At 44.3% G+C, this 18,841-nt stretch overlaps 2 protein-coding genes and 1 non-coding gene across 4 annotated transcripts in view; all 3 read right to left on the reverse strand.

Annotated features, from left to right (window-relative positions):
- Nucleotides 1-2,183: 2,183 nt before the first annotated feature.
- On the reverse strand, nt 2,184-5,629 carry LOC135543176 (tubulin alpha-1A chain-like). The gene is made up of 4 exons (XM_064970265.1): nt 5,374-5,629; nt 4,832-5,054; nt 4,587-4,735; nt 2,184-3,422 (listed from the first exon to the last, which is right to left on the reverse strand). Exons 1-4 carry the CDS (start codon nt 5,374-5,376, stop codon nt 2,442-2,444), a joined length of 1,356 nt encoding a protein of 451 aa, XP_064826337.1. The 5' UTR covers nt 5,377-5,629; the 3' UTR covers nt 2,184-2,441.
- A 977-nt stretch (nt 5,630-6,606) lies between these two features.
- Nucleotides 6,607-18,841, reverse strand: part of bin1b (bridging integrator 1b) — a 46,218-nt gene continuing 33,983 nt past the window's right edge. For both annotated transcript variants that reach the window (XM_064970263.1, XM_064970264.1), the window contains 5 exons: nt 11,064-11,087; nt 9,158-9,196; nt 8,941-8,994; nt 8,618-8,719; nt 6,607-8,513 (listed from right to left, as the gene is read on the reverse strand). In XM_064970263.1, coding sequence (XP_064826335.1) covers nt 8,412-8,513; nt 8,618-8,719; nt 8,941-8,994; nt 9,158-9,196; nt 11,064-11,087 — 321 coding nt within the window. In that variant the 3' untranslated portion in view covers nt 6,607-8,411. The remainder of the gene's footprint in view (nt 8,514-8,617; nt 8,720-8,940; nt 8,995-9,157; nt 9,197-11,063; nt 11,088-18,841) is intronic.
- On the reverse strand, nt 16,701-16,885 carry LOC135543626 (U2 spliceosomal RNA). Its single transcript, XR_010456239.1, has one exon. It is a non-coding gene; the product is annotated as a U2 spliceosomal RNA (small nuclear RNA).

Below are 18,841 nucleotides of genomic sequence, written 5' to 3' on the forward strand. Positions count from 1 at the left end.
ATACATTCACCCTGGAGAGAGAGAAAGGAATCACTCAAGTCACATGCCATTAAAGAAAAATGATTTTTTAAGAACAAGCTGTGGTGGAAACAGCTGAACTCTTGCTACACTAATTTGAGGAAAACTCGTTTCTATTTCTTGATTGAATTATTTCATATAAAGGTTGCTATGGCCTGGTGAGTTTTTTTAATGATCTCGTTAGTTAATTCTAGTTAATTGCCTCACAATGACAAACGTAACATGAAAATATTACTAAAATCATCATCTTTTACTAAATTAATATTTGTCTTTTAAATATTTTAACTTTTTAAATTGCAAGCAAACATTAGATTTTAGAAAACGCTCTCACCATGTTTCAGACTCTCGGACTCTCCTGAAGCAGTTGCCTACCTGGGGAATCCTTTATATTGTCATGTAAAGGCTCATGGAGCAACTTTTTAACCGTGCTGGATTGCTAGGCAACAACGGTGCATTGTTGTAGTAACTGGAGAACTCGGATAAGCTGATACCATCTTTGATTCTTAACTGTAACAGGGAGAAAGACAAATAATATTAATTGCTACCTTGAGTCTAGGATGGGTGAACAGTAACCTTGACCTGTCCAGTATTTGTGAAATAAGACCCATATGTATTACATTTATTTGCCTTGCCCTCCTCATATAGTAGTTACATTTTACAAGTAAAATGTAACTTAAGTTATATGAAGAAAAATAACTATTTCAAAATGTATTTTGATCTCTGAACAAAGTCTGTTTCAAGATATTTTGTGTTCCTGTTTCAATGGTTTTCACTCATTTACCTTAGAGGACACTGTACACATTTACTGCTCAAACTCTTTCCAACTAAAGAGGATCCATTTTGTAAAGGTCATGTTGTCCCATTGCCCTGAGGAAAGAAAATGGATACCTCCCCATGGTGACCTGAATAGGCTGTTGTTACAGGAGATCATTATGGTCACCATAGTAGTAGAGATTAATTTACAATGCAAATGTCCTCAGGTGAGCGGGCGCCTACGGAAAACCTCAACGTCTGTCTTCCGTAAAGCAGGTGTCATTTCAGAGCTCTGTCTATAGTCCTATTGTCTATAACAGAATGTGAACAGCTGGCTTCACACAAGTTGTTCTTTTTGAAACAAAGTGCTTTTGTTCTTAGTTTATCTGGTGTGTGTGTGGTCAGAAGTCTTCATTGTTTGCCAGGGAAGCAGTCTTTCCTATCAAAGGATTGGCATTTATAAAAATGCTTGTCTATTAAAAGAGCATATTATATATCAACTAAATGATTTATCTTGCCATCAATATTGTGTAGTTTTACAATTCATGCTGTCAAATTCACAGCTCTAAGACATTACCGCAGCAGTATTTGTTTTACTTTTGAGTGTGGTGAAAATTATCGTTCTACCACTAAAGTTTTGTTAGCTGTTAAATACACTGAATGTAAGCAAGTGTTGGGCAATGTTTAACCACAGGTACTGTAGCCACAGTTGACTTTTCATCAATGAGTATCTAAGGAGATACTGTAGTTCTCATTTGTCGTTAGTTACCAATCATTTCTTCTTCTCAGGAGTCAGTGTTTTACAGCTGTGTTTTATTTTATTTTTATTTTTTATTTTACCTTTATTTAACCAGGCATTCAGTTAAGAACAACTTCTTATTTTCAATGACGGCCTAGGAACAGTGGGTTAACTGCCTGTTCAGGGGCAGAACGACAGATTTGTACCTTGTCAGCTCGGGGATTTGAACTTGCAACCTTCTGGTTACAAGTCCAACACTCTAACCACTAGGCTACCCTGCTGCCCCTGTGTGTCAGCTGAGCTTGGCGCCTTGTTTTCATAAGAAATAGAGACCTGAAAGTTAGATGGCTTCAGTGTGAGCTGACTACGTATCACCAAAAGTGGTGTGTTTACAGTACTCAATAGCCTTAACCAAACACTCTCCCACAGCTGAAGCAGGACGGGATGGAGAAGTTTAGCCGAAGTTCAGGAAAGACAGAGGACACCATTAACACCAGTGTGTGGCCGTTGATGGTGCACTACCTCCTCAAATAGATCATTGTGTGATACAGTATGACTGACTTCCCTCAAGGCAGAACCTCTTGCCACAAGCTGTGGAATGAGACAGGGTAGAGGGTTTATACATTGACATTACTGAAAAATTAGTTTTGAGCAAGCATGACACAGACAAATATTTTGGGCGTTGACAATGAATGCTTTATTTTTTCACAGAGAGGATTCATATCCAAAGAAATAGATGGTTAAAAATTGTTACTATTCTCGATTTGGTCAAAACTGTATATGGCTGACAATCATAGACTTGTGTAGTTTCAACATTCATGTTGTAAAGCTGAGATTATAGATCTTAACATTCTACTCTTCCACCCCCGCATCCTCCTCTTCATTCCCTGTTGTTCTTCACAGATGTTTTTCTTTACCAGTTGACTACTTTTTAGTATTCCTCTCCCTCCTCCTCCCCCTCGTCCCCTACACTGTCAGTACCCACCTCTTCATAATCCTTCTCCAGGGCTGCCATGTCTTCTCTGGCCTCTGAGAACTCTCCCTCCTCCATGCCCTCTCCCACATACCAGTGCACAAAGGCTCTCTTGGCGTACATCAGGTCAAACTTGTGGTCAAGCCTGGCCCAGGCCTCAGCGATGGCGGTGGTGTTGCTCAGCATACACACAGCTCTCTGGACCTTGGCCAGATCTCCTCCAGGAACCACTGTGGGTGGCTGGTAGTTGATACCGACCTTGAAGCCAGTGGGACACCAGTCTACAAACTGGATGGTGCGCTTGGTCTTGATGGTGGCGATGGCAGAGTTGACATCTTTGGGCACAACGTCACCACGGTAGAGCAGGCAGCAGGCCATGTACTTGCCGTGACGTGGGTCACATTTCACCATCTGATTGGCTGGCTCAAAGCAGGCGTTGGTGATCTCAGCCACTGATAGCATCTCGTGGTAGGCCTTCTCAGCAGAGATGACTGGAGCGTAGGTGGCCAGAGGGAAGTGGATACGGGGGTAGGGCACCAAGTTGGTCTGGAACTCTGTCAGGTCCACATTGAGAGCTCCATCGAAACGCAGGGAGGCGGTGATGGAGGAGACGATCTGACCAATCAGCCTGTTGAGGTTGGTGTAGGTGGGGCGCTCAATGTCCAGGTTCCTGCGACAGATATCATAGATGGCCTCATTGTCCACCATGAAGGCACAGTCCGAGTGCTCCAGGGTGGTGTGGGTGGTCAGGATGGAGTTATAAGGCTCCACCACAGCAGTGGACACCTGGGGAGCTGGATAGATGGCAAACTCAAGCTTGGACTTCTTCCCATAGTCAACAGAGAGACGTTCCATCAACAGGGAGGTGAACCCAGAACCGGTGCCGCCTCCAAAGCTGTGGAAGATCAGGAAGCCCTGGAGACCAGTGCACTGGTCAGCCTGAAAGAAACAGAAGGTAGAAATGTAATAAATGTATTTATTCGTGATGGGCACTGATATGTAAAATCAATATCAGTTGAACTTTTTCGAACCGATATCATATTAGTTTGAATGAATAACATTGCAACTGTGTGGAATACATTTCCACGGCTTTGTGAAGTTCAGACAACTGCTTCACGTTGCCCATTGGGCCGGGTGTGAATGTCCAGGTGGCCGGTTTGAATACAATGGGAAGTCTGTTGAAGTCTCCTCTCCACCCCACTTATTACATTTTAAAATTTATTTTACTAGGCAAGTCAGTTAAGAACAAATTCTTATTTTCAATGACTGCCTAGGAACAGTGGGTTAACTGCCTTGTTCAGGGGCAGAACGCCAGATTTGAGTTTGTCAGCTCGGGGATTTGATCTTGCAACCTTTCGGTTATGAGTCCAACACTCTAACCACTGGGCTACCTGCATGTCATCCTCATAGAAAGCAAGTCTAAAAAGTGGTAGATCTGTTCTATGTGCACTATTTCTATGCTTCCAGTTCTTAAGTTTTAGTTTTTGCGTCTTACGGTTTTGAAAAACGGCGTCAAACAGGTTATTGAACATGGTGCTTTCCTCGTTTGTTCTCTATTGTTCCCGCAAGCATGGGGAGGGGGGACATCAGAGGGCACCATCAAACCAACTCTTTGAATGGCCTGCTCCATGAAGTTTTGCACTTGTTTAAAAAAAAACACTATTTTGCGCAAAAATAATGTTTTACCCGGGCCACCCGGGGGTTTGTGATATATGGCCAATATACCACGGCTAAGGGCTGTGTCCAGGCACTCCGCGTTGCGTCGTACAGATGAACAGCTCTTAGTCATGGTATATTGGCTATATACCACACACCCTTGGGCCTTATTGCTTAAGGATAAACCGATATCACGATAGGCCTTGCTCACATCGATATCAAACGTTATGGATATCATATAGAAGTATTGATATTGATCAACTCCACTAGTATTTATTAGCATTTCCACATTTGGTGTCAACACAAGGCCTTGCTTTAAAATAGTATGAGTCTTACCAGTTCATTCTTACCTGAAAGAAACAGGGAGGAATGCGTTACAAACCTTATATATTTGTATCATAGATGGACGGAACATCCACCTTGAAAGATGACTAGGTTGGGTCTTACCAGTTTGCGCGTCCGGTCGAGTACCAGGTCGATGATCTCCTTGCCAATGGTGTAGTGACCACGGGCATAGTTGTTGGCAGCGTCCTCCTTGCCTGTGATCAGCTGCTCAGGGTGGAACAGCTGGCGGTAGGTACCTGTGCGGACCTCGTCTGTGGACATGGGGAATTGACATTTAATATCTGTAGCTTTAACCTATAAAAATATGGAGATTGGAATGTCAGTAGGTAAATTGTTTGTGAACTTACCGATGACGGTTGGCTCCAGGTCTACAAAGACTGCACGAGGAACATGTTTACCAGCCCCAGTCTCACTGAAGAAGGTGTTGAAGGAGTCATCTCCCCCTCCGATTGTCTTATCACTGGGCATCTGTCCATCAGGCTGGATCCCATGTTCCAGGCAGTACAGTTCCCAGCATGCATTGCCCATCTGGACACCTGCCTGGCCGACGTGGACAGAGATACACTCACGCTGTAGAGAAAGGACAGAATTGAAACCATTAGCCATATTAAAATGTTCACAAATTCAGGTTACAGTTTTTGGGAGGATTTAGGTCAAACAACTAAATAGCATTTCTAATGTTGCAGCTAAACGTCTCTCTTAATTTGCTCAGTAACATTATCAGTATCAATATTGCCAATACAATTCTATTTCTAACCATATATATTTGATCTATCAAGGCAATGAAACAAGAAGCAGATCTGTTTTAAGAGACATGAGGCGTATTGAAGAAACAAAGGATGGGAGCGCTGCATGAAGGGAGCAGGAGCCATAATATTCAGAAGCTTACCATTGTTGCAGTTTCTTCAGGCCGACGTTAAGGATCTGCGACAGAAATCTTGCTTGTGTGTCCTGGTGGCGGCTCGTCTGTATTTATAGGATTAGCGAACACCTTGGTAACAAGCTTTGTTGTTGGTAACAAAGGGGTTAAATGTGTTTGGTCGATCAGAGTTCTGGGCTGGGAAGAGGAAAGCCAATCATTCAGCTCGAGAGGAGACACTGCATACAAGCCCTGCCGCACATCAATAACTCCTCCCCATCTACCCAGGATGATAATGTGTAACTCTGACCATCCGGCCGACCAGCCCCACCTTACGTAGGACAAAAGGTTCCTAAGGGGACTGTAATTTAATCCCTAAACATTAAAGAACAACCTGTACCACAACAAATGCTTAGAAAATACACATACTATGTTAGTGGCAGTACCATGGGTCCGTTAACGAAGGAATTTAGGATTTAGTCACTTTAAGATGGTTGATCCCCTCCCCCATAGCCCCTGCTGTTTGAGCCATTTGTTATTCAAAGGCGATGCGTTCCCCGCCCTCACTCCCTCCCCTTGTCCCTGTGGCCTGGCAGGGTTATGTTGTGTTTCACGCTTCGTTGACTGTATCCTATGGTAACAGGCACCATAGGTAACAGCTACACCAAGGTGACCTTTTAACTCAAGACTCTTTCATTGGCACAAGGAGTCATTTATAATTAGTTTGTTTACAAAATTATCAAGTTTTCAAAACATTTGACTTGTTTATCCATTTCATATGATAAAATTAATGAATTCATGGGGATGCTCCTATACTTATTTGGGAGTTAAGAAATATCTATTTATGTCACTGAATCTGTAGTGATTGTTTGAGGCATGGCTTGAAAGGGTAGCCAGTCTGAGTCCTGGAAGCATCTCCATCGCATGCACCTGCTAACAGAGTATACTGTATATTCACCACAGAAGCAGCAATGATGTCATGAGAGGAATGTGACTAAGCAAGTCCTGCTATTGGCTGCCATTACAATGCTTTGCCGTAAAGGCCTGTCAAGTCACACTGCCATCTGGTGTTATGATAAAGTAGCACAGACCACTACTATGTGGGTGTAGTCCCCGAGTGAGGGGCAGCTGTCTGATTGGTCTTCTGATGTGTGATCAGTAGTGTGTGAAAATGTTGTTTAGGCGATCACCATACAGGCCTGCATGCAGAGGCGTTCTAACCCCCAGGTGTAAAGCAGGTGAAACAATGAAGGCCACAGTGTCTGGTGTTGAACACATCTTTAATGTTGTAAAGAAGACTGTTGGTTACAGGCTCGCTCACTTTCCACTGAGAGACATTTTAAACATACAGTTACAGGGTGTTCACACTGGTGTTGATTTCCAGCTACATCTAGGAGTTGAACACAGTACATCCCATAGGCTTAATTTGACTTGAGTTTAACGTTGGTTTTCAGCAGGACACAATGTGGACATTGAGATGATTTGTTTCAGGGCTCTTTGAATACTTGTATGGATTGTTACATTAAAATTGTATGACACCCATAAATAGTTGCCTTACTTTTGATCAGAACATTGTCCACAGTTCTAAAACTCTTCTGAACATGCGGTTTGTTAATTACCCCTAGCCCTTATCAACATATTCTAATACAGACAGTTAGGTGTAGATTTTATTATTGAGCCATTATCACTCCACTCAGAGCCAAGCAATAACCTGAGTTCTAATGAAAACAATACCACAGAGTTGAGAGCATATTATGCTCTTGCTTTAGTTATCCAGTGTTTCACAAAAGTTGTCGCAACCGTAGAAATAGAATCCATAGAACAGTCTTCCTCGTTCAAGTCAATGGTGGCATAGTGGGTGGACTGGCAGCCATTGCACACGTGAGTTTACCAGTCAAATTGCCAGGGCTAGAGGTGTCAACTTCAAAGCCCTTTCTATGGATTCCATGTATATGGTTGCAACGCTGCAGGGCTTCTGCACACCATTCCCTAACACATGTCCCAGGAATCTCTTTCACAGGAGAGGGACTGATAGAAAAATACACAGATCTAGGGAGCCTGATTCTGATGTGTGACTCCTGACCACTGACCCAATCTCTGAAAGATTTCTCTCTAAGGGAGAGAGCAACGGCTGGGTTTCCTTTCTTTCCCTTCAACTACTGCTTAGGAGAGAGGGACAGTACAAACATAAAGGTGGCGAGAGGGACAGTACAATACAAAGGTGGCAAGTGGGACAGTACAATAGATAAAACATTCATCTTAGCAGAGCGACAGCCTAGGGAGCCCACTTCTCAGAGGAAAATGGTACATTAAACGGGTCACAGATATAAGATCACATGGTTTCAGAACAGCTACTGAGTCTTTTTGCATTTCATTGGGCAAAATATAATAATAGTGACTTGAAGTATAAACTTAAGAGTTAACGACAACAGAGCCAGTAGGGTGAATGTGGAGGTATACTACCTGAACTGTCCAATAAGAACAGAGATTTTTTTTTTTTCCCCGTTGCAAAACGTTTTTCTTCGAGTACCGTTCCGAACATGACCCAGGTCACATTGCTTTAATCTGGTGTGCCCCAAGGTTCTGGTCCAGTACCAGTAAATTTTTTGTCTCATCACAGTCAGAACTGAAGGACTGATACCAGAGCAGTCCCAATCTCCGTCTAGGGGTGTGATGTTGTTACAACGTAAATGACTACATTAAAATGATCATGCAACTCTTGTTTTTTTTTTTTTTTACATGACATGTCAAAAGGTGTTCAAGCAGTGTGACATCCATTACTTTTTCATTGAAACTAGCATACTCTCTGTTTCTACTGGCCACATTAGCTTAGCATAAATACATTACTGACCACATTAGCATTAGCAAAAACACATACATTATGTAGTCAAATGTAACAAATCAAAACAATAATCGTGCGAATCTGCTAAAATATACCAGCACATTTGATACATGGGTCAAGGATTGAGATGATGTGGTTTTGGTTTGTTTCTATCCTGGCAGATGTCCCAAAGGACGGAAGAGGGATTAGAGGGGAAGGGGAGTGCAGGTTGGATGGGACATCCAGCTCACAACTTCTGGGTAAAGTTTTCAGGGAAGACTCCTTTTGCCAACAGGTCTTTGTTCTCCAGCCAATGAGATTCCTTCACGCCCATGAGCCAGCCGTCATCCTGCACACACACAAAACAGCATGGGTTATCAGAGGATGTAACCCAATCACGTGTGAAAACGTGTTATAGTTCTCAGTGGGGGTAGAATGCGGCTGGCTACTGACCTGCTCATCAGGATTCTCCCAGGCCAGGACCAGCACAACATCTCCTGCTTTCATCTCCAGCTCGTCTCCATCGGTGGCAGCATAGTCATGCATGGCTTTGACCTGAATTTTTTTTTTTTTTTTGACATCACACACGGCGATATTGCTACCTGATTTAAGATATACTGACCGCAACAACCAAGATCCATTGTTGGCAGAATATTGAAAAATACTAGTGTGCTGGAGTTTTCTTCCTCCATGAACCTGAAACTAGGTGTTCGAACAACCCCTTTTCAGTAGCTGTCTCTATGGTCCTCTAGAAACAAGACAAGCGAAGGGCTCACCTTGTAGATGACTCCAGCCGGCAGCACCTCAGAAGACCCATTGGTCACCGCAGTCTGGATTCAGAAATAAGCAGAGAAAAGGCTTAATTTGATACTGAGAAATGTATTAAGTGGTCAATCAATTCTACAATGGTTACATCACACTGTAGAGGGAGTGATATGCCAGGGACCCAATGTTTGTACTACATATGAATGGCCCATTTACTCCAGAACTTACAGTTGCAGCCCCTGCAGCGGCTGCCACGGCAGTGTCAGTCTGGAAGGGAGAGAAAGGGGAGGTGAGAATTCCCAATGGACATGTATCCCTCCCACCCCACAAAGATCAGCATACACATACAGGTATGAAGACTTCACAGGAATACATACACACAGGCACAAAGACTCTCTCCCCGGGCACAATCTGTCAACATGTGCCACCATCAGACCGCCACAACAGCCATGCCATCTATCTACGGATCCTAAAGATGGGAGACTGAAACGTGATCAACCTCCTGTCAGATGGGGTAATCACAGGGTGTTTGTTTGTCCCAGTCAACGATCAACATCCTTCTGAAGCCTTGGTCTCCCATCACTACTGTAATGAACCTTCTGTCCATCTACCAGCGCTACCTATAGCACATCTACACTCCCCTACAGTACTTCCTCGTTCCCCGCCTACTCACGCTCTGCTCTGAGTCAGCCCAGCCAGTCTGCCCAGACTCAGCCCAGCCCACCTGCCCGTCTGCAGCTGGCTCCTCTGCCCACCCAGCCTGGGCACCCGCATCACCCCAGCCTGCCTGTCCATCAGAGGCAGCATCTGCAGCCTCTTCCCCTACCTGGGCCCCGTTATCGCCCCAGCCACCCTGAGAATGCCCAGTCTGGGTCACATGCTGGTCCCAGCATGCCTGAGAAGCCTGTGTCCCTTCAGTATCCCAGCTCGGGGCGGCCCCAGTCTCATCATCGCCCCAGCCACCCTGGTTGGCTGCAGGCTCATCTTCCTCCCAGCCGGCCTTGGTCTCCTGGGACTCTTTGTCGTCGTTCTGCTGGGGCTCCTCCGCTGCAGGGGGATGTTCGGGTTCAGGCTGAGGAGGAAAGGGGGCGAGGCAGTATGGCAGGTAGAGGGGTGGCCAAGGTGCACGTGGGTGGAGCAACACAGAGAATTTGGAATGGGACCGACGGTTTGATGACAAAAAGCCACAGGGCATAAAAGGGGTCATGGGTCAAAAGCAGGAATAGTAGGATAAGGGATAACAGACCAAGAGAAGATAAGAGAGAGATCTGTGAGTGCTGCCAGAGATCAGCTCGCCATTCAAGTGTCTCCAGAATACGGTACCCAACAAACCAAGAACATTCCTATTGCTACTAATACGTTTCAAAGAAAATGCTTCAAAGGAAATATCCTAGAACATTGAATATAAGTACAAATTAAAAACAATTATCCCAAATGCCCAGGGCCACATGCAGTATACGAACTTTGTAGATATAAATGCAACAAATGGAGCCGACGTGATTCCTTTATTCTACTTGTTCTACATAAAAACCGAGTCACCTTGAAGTGCGGGTGTCCGTGTGCCTTCTGGGGAGCTATGTGACGTTGGTTACACGATTTGTAAAGCTTCAGCGATTCAGATTGAATAGAACCATAAGTGTTCTGCTAATTGTGATGGAGCTGTTATTCGGAACTCCTAAAACAACATTCCTGCTTGACTAATAAAATTATAGTATAATATGGTGAGTGATTCTACAAATGTTGGAGATTTTAAAAACAGAAACGGGGAACAATCCTGTAAGACAAAGTTACGCTTGTTATAAGAAGTTGCCAAATGGCAATATTTTTTGAGAAAGGGTATTGCCCAGATTAGAACCTGTGACCTTCTGGTTTATATCCCAGTGTCTAGTCTACTGTGTCACTAGGGAGGGAAGCACCAGAATTGTTTTGTCACATATTTAAAGCTTTTTGTTCAGTCAGTTTACTATAAATGTGATTATTTAAGAATGTTGGGTGTAGTTGCAACTTGGATTTGAACTGGCCACTTAACAGGTCGCAGCCCTCGCTTAATGCGCGTACCACCCTTAAGTATACTTTTCACAAACATGGAGAGCAATCAGGGGGGCTGGAGAGGGAAAATACAGGAAGTGCTTACCTCCCATGAGTCCCAGGAAGCCGCCTTCCGTGAGGCAATAAGAGATGAGACCAGATGAGATTAGAAAATGCTGTGTAACCATGGCAACTGTCAACTAGGAACTACACTAGGGAAGAACTTTATAAACTTTATATATTCAGCTAAACACCTTTTAACCACCAGACTAGGGTGGAATATTTTACAAATGCTCAAATCACTTTCAGAGATGCAGAGAATGAAGTTGGACTACTTCTAAGTAACTTTGGCTGACTCCTATGTCATCTCCTACACGTGACCTTCCATTATATAGTTTTGCTTTGGTGTGGATTGAGGATTATACATTCATATCAGTTGCCCATTGTATTCAGCTTTACCGATTTCTGTTGTGGATTGTGTTTCTGTACACAAATGGAAAGTCTACAGAACTATGGGCAAACCAGCCTATGTATTGAATACATGGAATAGATTGTGATATCATGAATTAATCAAGCACACAATGTGCTTCATTTAATTTATCAGGAATCAAATTTGTTTGAAATTGTTTGGTGATATGCGTAAAAGGTGAGTAATTACCCAGAATTCTGCACCTTTGGATAGTTGTACTTCCAGTTTTGATCATGATTTCGTGACTGCAAATAACACAGTGTGTGTGTATATATATATATATATATATATATATATATACACACACACACACACTGGGATTTTTAAAAGACAGACTAACTTTGTTTTGTCTTCTTGGACGCAAGAGAAGTATAGTTGTGTTAATATTTTGACAGGCAGTTCTTCTGGTGAATGTATTTGCAATTTTGACTAGATATTTTTTTAGGAATGTTTTTGTTTTAAAAAGACATTACATTACATTTACATTTAAGTCATTTAGCAGACGCTCTTATCCAGAGCGACTTACAAATTGGTGAATTCACCTTCTGACATCAGTGGAACAGCCACTTTACAATAGTGCATCTAAATCATTTAAGGGGGGGGGGTGAGAAGGATTGCTTTATCCTATCCTAGGTATTCCTTGAAGAGGTGGGGTTTCAGGTGTCTCCGGAAGGTGGTGATTGACTCCGCTGTCCTGGCGTCGTGAGGGAGTTTGTTCCACCATTGGGGGGCCAGAGCAGCGAACAGTTTTGACTGGGCTGAGCGGGAACTGTACTTCCTCAGTGGTAGGGAGGCGAGCAGGCCAGAGGTGGATGAACGCAGTGCCCTTGTTTGGGTGTAGGGCCTGATCAGAGCCTGGAGGTACTGCGGTGCCGTTCCCCTCACAGCTCCGTAGGCAAGCACCATGGTCTTGTAGCGGATGCGAGCTTCAACTGGAAGCCAGTGGAGAGAGCGGAGGAGCGGGGTGACGTGAGAGAACTTGGGAAGGTTGAACACCAGACGGGCTGCGGCGTTCTGGATGAGTTGTAGGGGTTTAATGGCACAGGCAGGGAGCCCAGCCAACAGCGAGTTGCAGTAATCCAGACGGGAGATGACAAGTGCCTGGATTAGGACCTGCGCCACTTCCTGTGTGAGGCAGGGTCGTACTCTGCGGATGTTGTAGAGCATGAACCTACAGGAACGGGCCACCGCCTTGATGTTAGTTGAGAACGACAGGGTGTTGTCCAGGATCACGCCAAGGTTCTTAGCGCTCTGGGAGGAGGACACAATGGAGTTGTCAACCGTGACGGCGAGATCATGGAACGGGCAGTCCTTCCCCGGGAGGAAGAGCAGCTCCGTCTTGCCGAGGTTCAGCTTGAGGTGGTGATCCGTCATCCACACTGATATGTCTGCCAGACATGCAGAGATGCGATTCGCCACCTGGTCATCAGAAGGGGGAAAGGAGAAGATTAATTGTGTGTCGTCTGCATAGCAATGATAGGAGAGACCATGTGAGGTTATGACAGAGCCAAGTGACTTGGTGTATAGCGAGAATAGGAGAGGGCCTAGAACAGAGCCCTGGGGGACACCAGTGGTGAGAGCGCGTGGCGAGGAGACAGATTCTCGCCACGCCACCTGGTAGGAGCGACCTGTCAGGTAGGACGCAATCCAAGCGTGGGCCGCGCCGGAGATGCCCAACTCGGAGAGGGTGGAGAGGAGGATCTGATGGTTCACAGTGTCGAAGGCAGCCGATAGGTCTGGAAGGATGAGAGCAGAGGAGAGAGAGTTAGCTTTAGCAGTGCGGAGCGCCTCCGTGATACAGAGAAGAGCAGTCTCAGTTGAATGACTAGTCTTGAAACCTGACTGATTTGGATCAAGAAGGTCATTCTGAGAGAGATAGCGGGAGAGCTGGCCAACGGCACGTTCAAGAGTTTTGGAGAGAAAAGAAAGAAGGGATACTGGTCTGTAGTTGTTGACATCGGAGGGATCGAGTGTAGGTTTTTTCAGAAGGGGTGCAACTCTCGCTCTCTTGAAGACGGAAGGGACGTAGCCAGCGGTCAGGGATGAGTTGATGAGCGAGGTGAGGTAAGGGAGAAGGTCTCCGGAAATGGTCTGGAGAAGAGAGGAGGGGATAGGGTCAAGCGGGCAGGTTGTTGGGCGGCCGGCCGTCACAAGAAGCGAGATTTAATCTGGAGAGAGAGGGGAGAAAGAGGTCAGAGCACAGGGTAGGGCAGTGTGATCAGAACCAGCGGTGTCGTTTGACTTAGCAAACGAGGATCGGATGTCGTCGACCTTCTTTTCAAAATGGTTGACGAAGTCATCTGCAGAGAGGGAGGAGGGGGGGGGGAGGAAGATTCAGGAGGGAGGAGAAGGTGGCAAAGAGCTTCCTAGGGTTAGAGGCAAATGCTTGGAATTTAGAGTGGAAGAAAGTGGCTTTAGCAGCAGAGACAGAGGAGGAAAATGTAGAGAGGAGGGAGTGAAAGGATGCCAGGTCCGCAGGGAGGCGAGTTTTCCTCCATTTCCGCTCGGCTGCCCGGAGCACTGTTCTGTGAGCTCGCAATGAGTCGTCGAGCCACGGAGCGGGAGGGGAGGACCGAGCCGGCCTGGAGGATAGTGGACATAGAGAGTCAAAGGATGCAGAAAGGGAAGAGAGGAGGGTTGAGGAGGCAGAATCAGGAGATAGGTTGGAGAAGGTATGAGCAGAGGGAAGAGATGATAGGATGGAAGAGGAGAGAGTAGCGGGGGAGAGAGAGCGAAGGTTGGGACGGCGCGATACCATCCGAGTAGGGGCAGTGTGGGAAGTGTTGGATGAGAGCGAGAGGGAAAAGGATACAAGGTAGTGGTCGGAGACTTGGAGGGGAGTTGCAATGAGGTTAGTGGAAGAACAGCATCTAGTAAAGATGAGGTCGAGCGTATTGCCTGCCTTGTGAGTAGGGGGGAAGGTGAGAGGGTGAGGTCAAAAGAGGAGAGGAGTGGAAAGAAGGAGGCAGAGAGGAATGAGTCAAAGGTAGACGTGGGGAGGTTAAAGTCGCCCAGGACTGTGAGAGGTGAGCCGTCCTCAGGAAAGGAGCTTATCAAGGCATCAAGCTCATTGATGAACTCTCCGAGGGAACCTGGAGGGCGATAAATAATAAGGATGTTAAGCTTGAAAGGGCTGGTAACTGTGACAGCATGGAATTCAAAGGAGGCGATAGACAGATGGGTAAGGGGAGAAAGAGAGAATGACCACTTGGGAGAGATGAGGATCCCGGTGCCACCACCCCGCTGACCAGAAGCTCTCGGGGTGTGCGAGAACACGTGGGCGGACGAAGAGAGAGCAGTAGGAGTAGCAGTGTTGTCTGTGGTGATCCATGTTTCCGTCAGTGCCAAGAAGTCGAGGGACTGGAGGGAGGCATAGGCTGAGATGAACTCTGCCTTGTTGGCCGCAGATCGGCAGTTCCAGAGGCTACCGGAGACCTGGAACTCCACGTGGGTCGTGCGCGCTGGGACCACCAGATTAGGGTGGCCGCGGCCACGCGGTGTGGAGCGTTTGTATGGTCTGTGCAGAGAGGAGAGAACAGGGATAGATAGACACATAGTTGACAGGCTACAGAAGAGGCTACGCTAATGCAAAGGAGATTGGAATGACAAGTGGACTACACTTATCGAATGTTCAGAACGTTAAGCTTATGTAGCAAGAATCTTATTGACTAAAATGATTGAAATGATACAGTACTGCTGGAGTAGGCTAGCTGGCAGTGGCTACGTTGTTGACACTACACTAATCAAGTCGTTCCGTCGAGTGTAATAGTTTCTACAGTGCTGCTATTCGGGGGCTAGCTGGCTAGCTAGCAGTGTTGATTACGTAACGTTACGTTAAAAGAACGACAATAGCTGGCTAGCTAACCTAGAAAATCGCTCCAGACTACACAATTGTCTTAGATACAAAGACGGCTATGTAGCTAGCTAGCTACGATCAAACAAATCAAACCGTTGTACTGTAATGAAGTGAAATGAAAATGTGATACTACCTGTGGAGCGAGGCGGAATGTTGACCGGGTTGTTGAAGTTCAAATCGGAAGACGTTGGCTAGCTGTTGGCTAGCTAGCTAGCAGTAACTGCTACGTTAAGGACGACAAGTAGCTGGCTAGCTAACCTCGGTAAATTAAGATAATCACTCTAAGTCTACACACTCTAAACTACACAATTACCTTGGATACGAAGACAGCAAAGACAACTATGTAGCTAGCTAACACTACACTAATCGAGTCGTTGAGTGTAATAGTTTCTACAGTGCTAGTGGACGTTAGCTAGCTGCTGGGCAGATACGTTAGGACGACGAAATACGATAATTACGCAATTATCTTTGATACAAAGACGGCTATGTAGCTAGCTAAGAAGAAGTTGCTAAGATTAGACAAATCAAACCGTTGTACTATAATGAAATGTAATGTAAACTACATTTTGAAAAACTATTTACTGTTTTGCAAAAAGTTCTGTTGCTTGTTGACTGTTTTGAAAATCAACATTGTTCCAAAAAATGCTTGTAGGCGATTGAGAGAAGCTGATGTGTAAAGACAGTTGCTCCCTGATTAAACAGTACAAGAGTACACCCTGCTGGACAGAAATGCTTACTGCACCTGGTGCTCCCAGGCAGTGTACCATCCAAGTACTGACCAGGCCCGATGCTGCTGAGCCTCCGAGACTCGGCAAAGCCAATGACTGTGTTGTGTGTATGTCTATATGCTGTAAGCGAAGGAATAACCCTTGGTACATTATATCAAGTCACTTGAAAAAGTGCAGTGTGAGATCATAGAAATAGAATCAATGGGATAAACAGACATAGTTACTTTAACACAGGCAGATGAGTTACAAACCTTGTATAGATTTCAACCGCATATTTGAGTCTTATGAAAATAGCAGGTCTATCAAATAATGACTTAAGACAAATACATCAGATAACGTTACCGGTATGCGAGGCGGGCCATATTACCAGTACATGACTTCAGCACATGTAATAGTTTATACTGTGTATACATTTCCAATCATAACAATTGTTTGTTTTAACTACTTTACTACTTCGCTGAGTGTATATTTTTGATAATGTGTATAGCATGGAGCTTGCAAGTAAGCATTTCACTGTACTGTTTACACCCTGTATCCCGTGACAAACTTTGATTAGAAGACAGACTTGACCAGCACTATCTAGCTATCATTGAGGTGAACTTTTTCAAATGTGAAAATACAATATACATCATGATCCTAACAAATTAAAACTAATCAACTCTGTTGTCTCTGCCTAATTTCTTTACAGTGACGGAGTGGACCGTTCTTGGAGGTACTGCAATACCAGGTCGGTGCGTGGAGTGGACGGAGCAAGCCCCTATTCCATCTCCCTCTTCCAAAAATCAATTTAATATATGGTCCCCAGATAGGGGACGTATCAGATATTAAACTGATAAGAACAGATTTTTAAAATTTTCATTTCACATTCAAATAATTACAAATTCAGTGCATTACATTGTACATAACATGGATTCATAAAGACAGTATCAAAAAGTACCGTAACAATATAAAAATAGCAAAACTCCTCAAAAGTGCTGTTCTGCAGAACCTGACCAGTATTATAGGCCTACATTTAAGATTACCGTGCCTTTAACAATCTCAAAACATACATACAAATGCCAAAGTGAACTCTGAATAAACCTCAGTGTATCAAATATGTACAAAGGCTTAGCCTACATTTCAAATTTACTTATGGAATACAATTATATATAGGCTATAAAAAACGTTTCCAATGATGGAAATCCGTTTCCATCTCTGTTTAACTGATACGATGCCCCACTTATCTATTTCGAATTGTATTCTTTTCCAAATGTCCTGTTTTATAAATTGAACCAATCCCGTCGGTGACCACTTGAGGGTGTCATTAACTGCACCACCTCTGGCCTCCCAAAGTTTGGTCTTGATAAGGGACACCAGAGTCACTAATGCTAATAATTGCACCCTTTCCACATTTTTTATTTCAAGTTTGGCTACCCCTTCATAATCAATGTTTTTTTTAAATCTCAAAAAATAGTTTACTTTTTCCCCAAACTAATTGAGCAAAATAACATTCCCATAAAACATGGGGAATTGTTTCAATTGCGAAACAATTGTCCCTGGGACAGAATTTATTCAGGGTCAAATTATGGTCGTGTAATGTTGATCGGACCGGAAGACATCTGTGTAAAACAAGCCAATTAAAATCTTTCAGTCTGTTGTCTAACCCTTTTAATTGTGTCCGTATCCAGGTGGAAGGCGATATTGGTCATCTGTCTCTTGGACGACAATTTTCTATTAATTTCACGTATAGCAATCTGTGGTTGATTACATTTTCTTTTACTTTGCAGACAGGGGTTTTCCTTGCCCATTCCACTAGTTTCTTAAAATGTAACGGGATAATTTCAGCTTTTGGCTTACTATTATCCCATTCCACCATGAACCTTAACGGTACAGACAGCCAGAATTTGATTAAAATGTGACATTTGTGTACAGAAGACGACAAAAGGCAACAAAGGTTTGAGTAGAAGACCGCATCGAGCTTGAGAGGAATATGAGGGAAATCCCTTCCACCGGCCTCTATAGGCTGGTACATCCGATCTCTGCGGATGTACTCGTATCCCCCCAACAGAAATGAAACAGTACCCATATGAAAGTTTCTTAGACACCGGCATGGGAAACCGGCATGGGAAACCGGCATGGGAAACACATAGGCAAGGTGGAGTAATGAAGGCACTAGCACCTTCCCACTAAAAGATAGTCGCCTCACTTTCCACAGTCCCAATCTTTGATTAAGCGATAAGTTTCTTTCCAATTAAACATGTCATCTTTAATTTCATTTCCGAAAGATATGCTGAGTACTACAGTCAAACCACATAACTGATCCGTTCTCCATTTCCACTGTCCCATATATTTTATTTCTGTTTATCTTCGACCCAGAGGCAACAGAGAATTCACCAATGACTGAGACTCTTTCAAGCTCAGGTCGTCCTGTAAATATCAAACTGTGTTGTCCGCATATTGCAATTATTTCTAGCATATCCCCTCCAGGTAATATGATGCCTTTGATGTTGTAATTCGTCCTAATTGCGCATGTGAAAGGTTCAATATATAAAACATACAATAGAGCAGATAGAGGGTCCCCCTGTCTGACACCTCGTAATTGCTTGATAACATTTCCAATATTCCCATTAATATTTACCCTGCTACCCACATTACGATGAAGTATTTTTACCCTTTTCATTAAATTATTTCCATAACTCTAAATAAAAACTCGTGGTTTACCATGTCGAAAGCTTTTTCCTGGTCCAAATGTACAGTAATAGCTGGCAGGTGCCTTTCCTCTGAATACGCTTGAACGTCTCTGTGCAATTGCAAGTTCCAGGTTAATTTTCTCCCCACCACACCGCATGTTT

Source organism: Oncorhynchus masou, chromosome 7 (assembly GCF_036934945.1).
Source record: "Oncorhynchus masou masou isolate Uvic2021 chromosome 7, UVic_Omas_1.1, whole genome shotgun sequence".
NCBI lineage: Eukaryota > Metazoa > Chordata > Actinopteri > Salmoniformes > Salmonidae > Oncorhynchus > Oncorhynchus masou.